General features: G+C 49.1%; 1 protein-coding gene across 7 annotated transcripts in view; it reads right to left on the reverse strand.

Annotated features, from left to right (window-relative positions):
- Window positions 1-8583, reverse strand: part of znf438 (zinc finger protein 438) — a 341546-nt gene extending 332963 nt beyond the window's left edge. For 6 of the 7 annotated variants that reach the window (XR_005460779.1, XM_038798254.1, XM_038798252.1 and 3 more), the window contains exon 1: window positions 8360-8583. Coding sequence is in view for 6 of the 7 variants with exons in the window: in XM_038798254.1 (XP_038654182.1) it covers window positions 8360-8514 (155 nt within the window). In the remaining variant the exon portion in view is untranslated. The remainder of the gene's footprint in view (window positions 1-8359) is intronic. The other variant, XM_038798256.1, reaches the window with a different exon arrangement.
- Between the last annotated feature and the right edge of the window lie 1398 nt (window positions 8584-9981).

A 9981-nucleotide genomic window follows, 5' to 3' on the forward strand; every position in this document is an offset into this window, starting at 1 on the left:
GGTGTGAGGGGGGGGTGTGGGCCCCGCAAGGCAATCGGGCCGGCAAAGGGTGCTGCTGTAGAGGAGGTGGGGTCGGGCAGGTGAAAAGCACGGGCTTTTTCCTGCACTGAGGATTGAAGGGGGCGGGGCCGGAGCTGGGAATCACGGGCTTTTTCCTGCTTGAGAGCGGGAGGAGGAAAGCCTGCTGGTGGACACTGGGGAGGAGGGGAAGCCCCACGCTGGGAGGGGTCGGAGGAGCAGCGGGAGGCAGCCGGGGTCAGCAGATTTGTGGGAGTGCAATGGAGGGAGCAATGCAGCTAGGGCAGGTCCTAGCTTTGGGATGATGCGGGTTTCATGCGGCGAGTGTTGGGCCGGATTCCAGACTTGGAGGCGGGGTCCTGGTAATGGGGGGGGGGGGGGGGGGGATTTTAACACGGTGCTGGACCCGGCACTGGATAGATCCAGATCCAGGACGGGGAGGAGGCCAGCGGCAGCTAAGGTGTTGAGGGGGTTTATGGACCAGATGGGAGGGGTGGATCCATGGAGGTTTGCAAGACCGAGGGCCAGGGAATTTTCATACTTCTCCCATGTGCATAAGGCCTATTCCCGGGTTGATTTTTTAGTTTCAAGTAGGGCGCTGATTGCGAGGGTGGAGGATGCTGAGTATTCGGCGATAGCCATTTCTGACCATGCCCCGCACTGGGTGGACCTCGAGCTGGGGGAGGAGAGAGACCAGCGCCCGCTTTGGCGCTTGGTGGTGGGGCTGCTGGCGGACGTGGAGTGGGCAGGCGGGTTCGAGGATGTATCGAGAGGTACCTGGAGGCCAATGACAATGGGGAGGTCCGAGTGGGGACGGTCTGGTAGGCGCTGAAGGCGGTGGTTAGGGGGGAGTTAATCTCCATTCGAGCCCACAGGCAGAGGAGAGAGCAGAGTGAGAGGGAGGGACTGGTGGGGGAGATGGTGAGGGTGAACAGGAGATACGCGGAGGCTCCGGAGGAGGGATTGCTGAGGGAGCGGCGTAGTCTCCAGGCTGAGTTCGACTTGTTGACCACCAGAAAGGCGGAAGCTCAGTGGAGGAAGGCACAGGGAGCGGTGTATGAATATGGGGAGAAGGCGAGCAGGATGCTGGCACACCAGCTCCATAACCGGGATGCGGCCAGGGAGATTGGTGGAGTTAAGGATAGGGAAGGGAATGTGGTGCGAAGGGGGGTAGACATTAATGGGGTCTGCAGGGACTTTTATGAGGAACTGTATCGGTCCGAACCCCCAGCGGAGGAGGGGGGGATTGGGCGCTTCTTGGACCGGTTGAGATTCCCGAGGGTGGAGGAGGGACAGGTGGAGGGACTGGGGGCGCCGGTTGAGCTGGAGGAGCTGGTCAAAGAGATAGGGAGCATGCAGTCAGGGAAGGCGCCGAGGCCGGATGGGTTCCCGTTCGAATTCTATAAGATGTATGCAGACCTGTTGGGCCCCCTGTTGGTTAGGACCTTCAACGAGGCAAGGGAAGGGGGGGGGTTCTGCCTCCGACAATGTCTCGGGCGCTGATTTCCTTGATCCGTAAGCCGGACAAGGATCCCCTGCAGTGTGGGTCATATAGGCCAATCTCACTCTTAAATGTAGACGCCAAGCTGTTGGCGAAGATTTTAGCCACGAGTATAGAGGACTGTGCGCCGCAGGTTATCCACGAGGATCAAACGGGGTTTGTGAGGGGGAGGCAGCTGAACACTAACATACGGAGACTCTTGAAAGTTATAATGATGCCGGCGGTAGACGGGGAGGCGGAGATAGTGGTGGCGTTGGACGCGGAGAAGGCCTTTGATAGGGTTGAGTGGGGGTACTTGTGGGAGGTGCTGGAAAGGTTTGGGTTTGGGGAGGGGTTTGTCAGGTGGGTGAGGCTGTTATACGAGGCCCCGATCGCGAGGGTGGCCACGAATAGGAGGAGGTCGGAGTATTTTCGGTTATACCGAGGGGCGAGGCAGTGGTGTCCCTTGTCCCCCCTGCTTTTTGCACTGGCAATTGAACCCCTGGCCATGGCGCTGAGGGAGTCGAGGAACTGGAAGGGGCTGGTGCGGGGTGGGGAGGAGCACCGAGTGTCGCTCTATGCGGATGACCTATTGTTGTATGTGGCGGACCCGGTGGAGGGAATGCCGGAGGTGATGAGGATTCTCAGGGAATTTGGGGATTTCTCAGGGTACAAGCTCAACTTGGGGAAGAGCGAGCTGTTCGTTGTACACCCAGGGGACCAGGAGGGGGGGGTTGGTAGGCTCCCATTAAAAAGGGCGGAGGAGAGCTTCAGGTACTTGGGGGTCCAGGAGCTGGGATGCCTTGCATAAGCTTAACCTGGTGGAGCAAATGGAGGAGGGGTTTAAGAGGTAGGACATGCTGCCGCTGTCTCTGGCGGGTAGGGTGCAATCAGTCAAGATGACGGCGCTCCCGAGATTTCTGTTCCTGTTCCAGTGCCTCCCCATCCTTATCCCGAAGGCCTTTTTCAGGCGAGTTAACAGGAGCATTACGGGGTTTGTGTGGGCGCACGGGACCCCGAGGGTGAGAAGGGTGTTCCTGGAGCAGGGTAGGGATAGGGGGGGCTGGCACTGCCCAACCTCTGTGGGTATTATTGGGCTGCCAACGCAGCGATGGTGCGTAAATGGGTGATGGACGGGGAAGGGGCAGCATGGAAGAGGATGGAGATGGCGTCCTGTGTGGGCACGAGCCTGGAGGCGCTGGTAACGGTGCCACTGCCGCTCCCTCCAACGAGGTATACCACGAGCCCGGTGGTGGTGGCTACCCTCAAAATTTGGGGGCAATGGAGACGGCACAGGGGGGAGGTGGGGGCCTCGATGGGGTCCCCGATACGGGGGAACCACCGGTTTGTCCCGGGTAGAATTTATGGCGGGTTCCTGAGTTGGCACAGGGCAGGTGTGAGGAGGTTGAGGGACCTGTTCGTAGACGGGAAGTTTGCGAGCCTGGGTGAGCTGGAAGGGAAGTTCGGGCTCCCCCCAGGGAACACCTATAGATACATGCAGGTAAGGGCGTTTGTCAGGCGGCAGAGTTCCCTCTGTTGCCGCCGCGTGGGGTCCAGGACAGGGTGCTCTCGGGGGTGTGGGTTGGAGGGGGGAGGATCTGGGCAACGTACCAAATGATGCAGGAGGTAGACGAGGCCTCGGTGGAGGAGCTGAAGGGTAAATGGGAGGAGGAGCTGGGTGAGGAGATTGAGGAGGGGACGTGGGCGGACGCCCTCGGAAGGGTGAACTCCTCCTCTTCTTGTGCGAGGCTTAGCCTCATACAGTTTAAGGTGCTGCATAGGGCTCACATGACCGGGACAAGGATAAGCCGGTTCTTTGGGAACGAGGACAGGTGTATTAGGTGCTCAGTGAGCCCAGCAAACCATGCCCATATGTTCTGGGCATGCCCAGCACTGGGGGAATTTTGGAAGGGCGTAGCCAGGACGGTGTCGAGGGTGGTAGGATCCAGGGTCAAACCGGGTTGGGGGCTCGCAATATTTGGGGTTGCAGAGAGCCAGGCGTGCAGGAGGAGAAAGAGGCCAGCATTCTGGCCTTTGCGTCCCTAGTAGCCCGGCGGAGGATTCTTTTTCAGTGGAAGGATGCGACACCCCCAAGCGTGGAGGACTGGATCAACGATATGGCGGGGTTTATTAAATTGGAGAGGGTGAAATTTGCCCTAAGGGGGTTCAGTGCAGGGGTTCTTCAGGAGGTGGCAACCATTCCTGGATTTCCTAGCAGAATGGTAGAAAAAGGCCAGCAGCAACCCGGGGTGGGGGGGGGGGGGGGGGGGGGGGGGGGGGTTCTTTGTTTTTGGTTGAAGGGACGTGTATATTTGGTCATTGCTAATGACGGGCATTAATTTATTTTTCTTTTTTGTATGCACCGGGGGGGGGGGGGGGGGGGGGGGGGGGGGGGGGGTTGTTCTTTCTTTTCTTGGTATTTGTTTTGCTTGATATTTTGTGAAAATTTGAATACATTTTTTTTTTTTCTTTTTTAAATACTCGACACTTTCATTCATACCTCACCACCATGCATATTCCTATCAGAAGTGCAGGTTGAGGGGCAGCACGGAGGCGCAGTGGTTGGTGCTGCTGCCTCGCGGCACTGAGGTCCCAGGTTCGGTCCCGGCTCTGGGTCATTGTCCGTGTGGAGTTTGCACATTCTCCCCGTGTTTGCGTGGGTTTTGCCCCCATAACCCAAAGGATGTGCAGGGTAGGTGAATTGGTCATGCTGAATTTCCACTTAATTGGAAAAAATGAATTGGGCACTCCAATTTTTTTTTTCAATTGCAGGTTGGAGAGTTACAATAATTAGCATCATGCCATCCCATGCAGCTATAGATCCAATATTTTTGATGTGTTCTTGCAATTTGTATATTGTAGGGGGTGGGAAAGGGAAAGAGAGGAGGGTTCTCTCTTTTAAATGTTCTTTCCTCCCTTTAAGGAATATAAACTCACAAGATAGAGAACTATGGTCCTTAGCTCACTTCATACAAATGCCCCCCACCACTATGCCTATCTTTTAAAGTCCGAAACAGAGTTCAGTCAAACGTCACTTTACTGTGGATCAAAAATCACAGGAAAAGGTTTTTCTGCCATCTCCTTCTACGTGAAGTTGTTCATGTTGTCCGAATCAGGGCACTATAAAATCTTTGACAAGACATACGAATTCCTCCCTCCACACTTCCATCTACCAGCTCCGGTCTTTCTGCCAGTGGGGCACAGAGTATGTACATGCTACATGCAGGCCTTTTGTGATCTGGTTCTTAAAAAATAAACCATCACGTAACAGAGAAAAAAAAGCAAGAGAAGAGATCAAACTAGAGTTGGGAGCAGCAGGGAGTCGACAAAACAACTCATCCTCAAAGGCCTCTTGTCACATTAATGGCCTCCAGGAACCCACCAACCAGGTGGATGTGGAATTCAATGTCACTGATGTCTTGTAAAGAAAAGCACATCTAGATTTCAGATAAATACAGTCTTCTTCCCAAAGACGTAAATTGCATTATAGCTTGTCAAAGTCAATCAAAAGCACGATTAAAAATATAGCACATTGAGCTTCACACAAAAGGCTATACTGTGACACTAGTGTGCCTTTACTGTTGCAATACGAATCCAAAATTAACAATGTGAGAGTGAAATTTAATTTTACTTCCATTAAATACATTAATACAGCTTGAAATAAAAGCTAAAATTACACAAAGACTAAATTAAGAAAACAGTTCTTGTGTAGTTTAGGTCGTTTATCCACCTTCAATCATAATTCGAACTAAACTGTTGCATCTGTGGTTTTTAATTACCTCTTAAATCAGATATTGAATTCTCTTCATGAAAAAACCTGAAATTGATGTACACTATTCCTCATTGAGGTATTAATAACATCCCAGGGTAACTGGCCCAGAAACTTTCCTTCCCTCCAGGGACATGTCTCGCCTCTACTCATCAATTGACTTCAATAACCGAGGCAAATTTAGGAATTTCCCTTGTGGCAAACTGCTGCACACAAACACACATGATCATTCTCAGGATGTAGGCACTGGCAAAGCAAACTGTACTCCATTGGTACAGCTAATTAACACTGCAGCACCCTGTGCCAGATATTAAATTTTCACAGACTGTTTTGAATTTCACAAGCACTTAAGTTCGAACACTACAGTTCCTCCTGAATTAGAACATAAATGCACCAGGTGTAACATTATAATATTATGAGACTTTAGTTGCAAAATGATGTATTGTGTAAGCAATTGTACTTAGTTTAGTTGATTTTTTCCCCTCTTTTAAATGCACAAGGTGATGCACCATCAACTACACACGAGGCAAGTTGTAGAAGACAAAGTAATGGTTTTAATACTCTAAGATGTAGCCTGTCTGCTGCTGAATCCAGACTGGAGACAGGGCTACAGATCGGTAAACTATATACAACACCCAGTCGGGCAGAGCCACGGAAGAACAACAATATATAACAGTGAGTAAAAATGGAACAAACAGTAACAGAGAATATATACAGCGCTGTCAGTAACAGTGGAACAACAGTGGAACTACAATAACTGGTTCACCACACAAGGTAAGGATATCATCACTAAAGGAGAATTCTTCCCATTTCAGGCAGATGCAGCATAGTTGGAAGCACAGGAAAACTTCCTCGACTCTGCACCAACCACAGGTTTCAGACCCAACCTTGAAAGAGCATCCCTACTCCCCCTATTTTTCATACAACCTATCATGTGGCCTAAATTAGATTGACAATTTGTGGCAAATAGCTACAGCTTTGTGCCATGGGCCCATTCAATGGATCAAGACAACCCAAGTTAAGTTTAAATGGAACCCTTGCAAAGCAGATTCCCATTTCATTGGCCTCAGCTGAGTTAAAACCCAAAATACTTATCATAACTCATGAAACTAGTTAATTTACAATGATTCTGCAAAATGTTTCAGATCTCTCTAAAATTAATGGGAGCACACAAGGAACAGCAAACAGAAGATAGATTAAGTAATCTAAGAATACAGAAGAAATTAGAGATCTCCTGCAGTTATTTGCCTAAAAGTTGATCTATTTTTTTCCTTCTTTCAACTACATTACAGGTGCACCTGACTTGCTCTGAAGTAACTACCTCTTCTGGCATCAGCTAACTTCAAAAGGAGATGCACCATAACAAGCAAGCTTGACTCTGTTTAGTGGTACCACTCGAGGTATTCTTTCCACAAACTAGTCCCAAGATGTATACTCTCGATATAAGCTCCATTACACAATACATAAATCACTGACATCTTTTAAAACTGTAATAGTTTTAGCAGAGTATGTCAGTAAATCGATAACAAAAGCAAGCACAAGAACTGCCTAGGTCAATAGAAAATAAATAAATTTTAGAGCAATAATGATAAACCTAAAACAGCTACTGTAATTTGTCAGCAGATATCAACAGCTATATGAACACAGTATGATACTGTAAACTTAAATCTCACTAATATCAGTTATCAAATGGATACCCTTAGATATCAATACACATCAGAATATACAAACATGAAAATGTTATCAAATTACATATTCCAAAGATCAAAGCGTACAGGCGGGTGACAAAGAGGTTTGGTGGTACGAGACTCCGGTCTCCAAATTCTAATTTATTGATTACGTGAAATAAATAATTGACCATATGTAATCATAAAACTAAAATTGGGATTGCGCAAATGTTATTGCCCACGCAGTATAAATGGAATATCCGGGCCAGCAGTTAAGTACACCTATCTGTAACAAAGAAGCTGACACAACTTTTTGAAAATTGTTAGCATTTCATAGTTGGCAATAGCATTCTCCATTTCTTGGAAATAAGGTGATTGAAAAAAACCATTCAGGCAGAATTTGGAAAGATTCAGGATAGAGGCAAACGATGTTTTGACACTGTACATGCCCAAAATATTTAGGATAGAGGCAAACGATGTTTTGACACTGCACATGCCCAAAATGTTGAAAACATTTTCAGAATTCAGTAAAAAAAAATGCAATCGTTTACTTTTGTTAGTGATATGTAGTCAATGTTGGTCCAGCTCTACATGCCGCAAATTAATAAAGAAAAAGGTGGTTTACTTTTTATTTTAAATGGGCCCAATGCTTTGGCACATCTACATTAACGTTCCTCGGGCATTAAAGCTACCCAGACCAGCGACTAGCCCATCGCCCGCCAATATGCACTTCGGTATAATAAATCTAATCGATGGGATGGGATTGGGGGGGGGGGGGGACACCAGGTGCCTCACGGTGTAAGCCTCTGTGCCGAGAGCTGCAAATACTCTTCTGAAACCCTGAAAAACAACCTCAACAGGACTCAAGACGCTGCACATAACTGCAGGTGCACGTCACACGCCCACGCTGCCCTGGCAATGGAATAAAATGTTCAGAGACGGTGAGAGCTCCAAACTCCGGCTCCTCAGGAGTGTGTACACACACACACACGGGAAGCCAGGACCAGCCCGCCCGGCGACAGGCAGCCGGAAGCCATCCACCACCCAGCCCGCTCCACAGGGCCACACGAAGGCCCCGATCACGGCCTTTCTTTTTACATCGGGAACCGAGGTAAATATAACCCACCGGCAACCTGCAGTAAATCCCCCCCATCGGCAACAAGCGTTTTTATAAAAATAAAATAACGAAAGATCAGCGAATGGCTGCAGATGAGGCGAAGCCACGAAACTGCAGGCCGGCCGACCGGCTTTTTTTAAAATATTTTTTTCTTCAAAAACCCGCATCCTCGGCCAGGTCAAAGAAACAAATGTTTTTATTTAATTTTTAAAAACGCGCGCAAACCTCCCAACTCGGCCTAACTCCGGAAAGGTTCGGCCCACCCACCTCCCTGGCAGCAACAGGGGTTAAAATGCAAGCCGACTCACCGTTTTTTCTCCTCGGATTCGCCTGCTTTCTGTGCTTGCACCTTGAGGCATCCGCCATGATCAGCTCCAGCTGGGCGCCGCCATCTTCTTTCACTCCGTCCATCAACTCCAATGGGAGAGGAGCAGGGCGGCTCCCGGCCCAGGCAACAGCACATCAAAGAGCCTGTGCTGACTGAGCATCAGAGAGGCTCTCCCTGGACCTGGCGGCAGCAAACCCGCACTGAGAGGAGCAACAACAACTTATATTTATTCAACCAGGCAGGGTTCACAGCGCATCTTATCTCCATGAGGGTTTTCTTTTAATAAAAGGGTAACGCCACGCTGTTAATATAGAAACAGAACACAAAAACAATTCTCAGCGGGTCAGGCAGCATCTGTGGAGGGGAGGGGGTTCACTTTTCAGCTCAAGATGAACTTTGGTAAGGACTTTTACCACAATTCCACCTGTTTAACTCGGGTTTGAATTCTATACAGCCCTCGCCACCCACAATATCTCACATTTTGGCCTTGGGCGGTATGGTGGCACAGTGGTTAGTACTGTTGCTTCACAGCTGGCAGGGTCCTAGGTTGGATTCCCTCCTTGGGTCACTGTGCAGAGTCTGCACGTTCTCCCCGTGTCTGCGTGGGTTTTTTCTGGTCCTCCACTTTCCCACCACAAGTCCTGAAGGACCTGCTGTTAGGTAATTTGGATGTTCTGAATTCTCCCTCAGTGTACCCAGACAGGCACCGGAGTGTGGCGACTGGGGGTTTTCCCTATAAAAATCCCCATTCTCTCAATCAGAGTGCCTGCTGTACAGTGAACGTCTCAGAAGAAAAATCATAAGGGCATTAATGTTTAGTATTTCATTTTTAAAATAGTCATAGAAAAAATATTGGTGATGAAGAAATAGGACAGTTTGGACAGGTCATTTGGTTGGCTGAACATGGAAACACCAAGAATGCATCTAAGATTGGGCGCAGTAAGAAGTCTTATAACACCAGGTTAAAGTCCAACAGGTTTGTTTCAAATCACTAGCTTTTGGAGCACTGCTCCTTCCTCAGGTGAATGAAGAGGCAGGTTCGGGCAGCACGGTGGCACAGTGGTAGTACTGCAGTCTCACGGCGCCGAGATCCCAGGTTCGATCACGACTCTGGGTCACTGTCCGTGTGGAGTTTGCACATTCTCCCCGTGTTTGCGTGGTTTCACCCCCACAACCCAAAGATGTGCAAAGTAGGTGGATTGAACACGCTAAATTGCCCCTTAATTGGAAAAAATTAATTGGGTACTCTAAATTTATAAAAAAAGAAGAGGTAGGTTCCAGAAACATATATATAGACAAAATCAAAGATGCAAGACGATACTTTGATGTGATCTGTAACCCTTTTGGGATCTTGTATGCTTTCTTGCATCTTTGCAGAAACTTAATGTCAGTATCTATATGAGCGATCTTCTTGGAGATCCTCTCCACTTTGAGATGGCAATTTGCTGTGTCGATGGTAGCCATGATGTGGAGATGCCGGCGTTGGACTGGGGTGAGCACAGTAAGAAGTCTTACAACACCAGGTTAAAGTCCAACAAGTTTGTTTCAAACACTAGCTTTCGGAGTACTGCTCCTTCCTCAGGTGAATGAAGAGGTAGGTTC

This window comes from Scyliorhinus canicula, chromosome 5 (genome assembly GCF_902713615.1).
Source record: "Scyliorhinus canicula chromosome 5, sScyCan1.1, whole genome shotgun sequence".
Classification (NCBI taxonomy): Eukaryota; Metazoa; Chordata; class Chondrichthyes; order Carcharhiniformes; family Scyliorhinidae; genus Scyliorhinus; species Scyliorhinus canicula.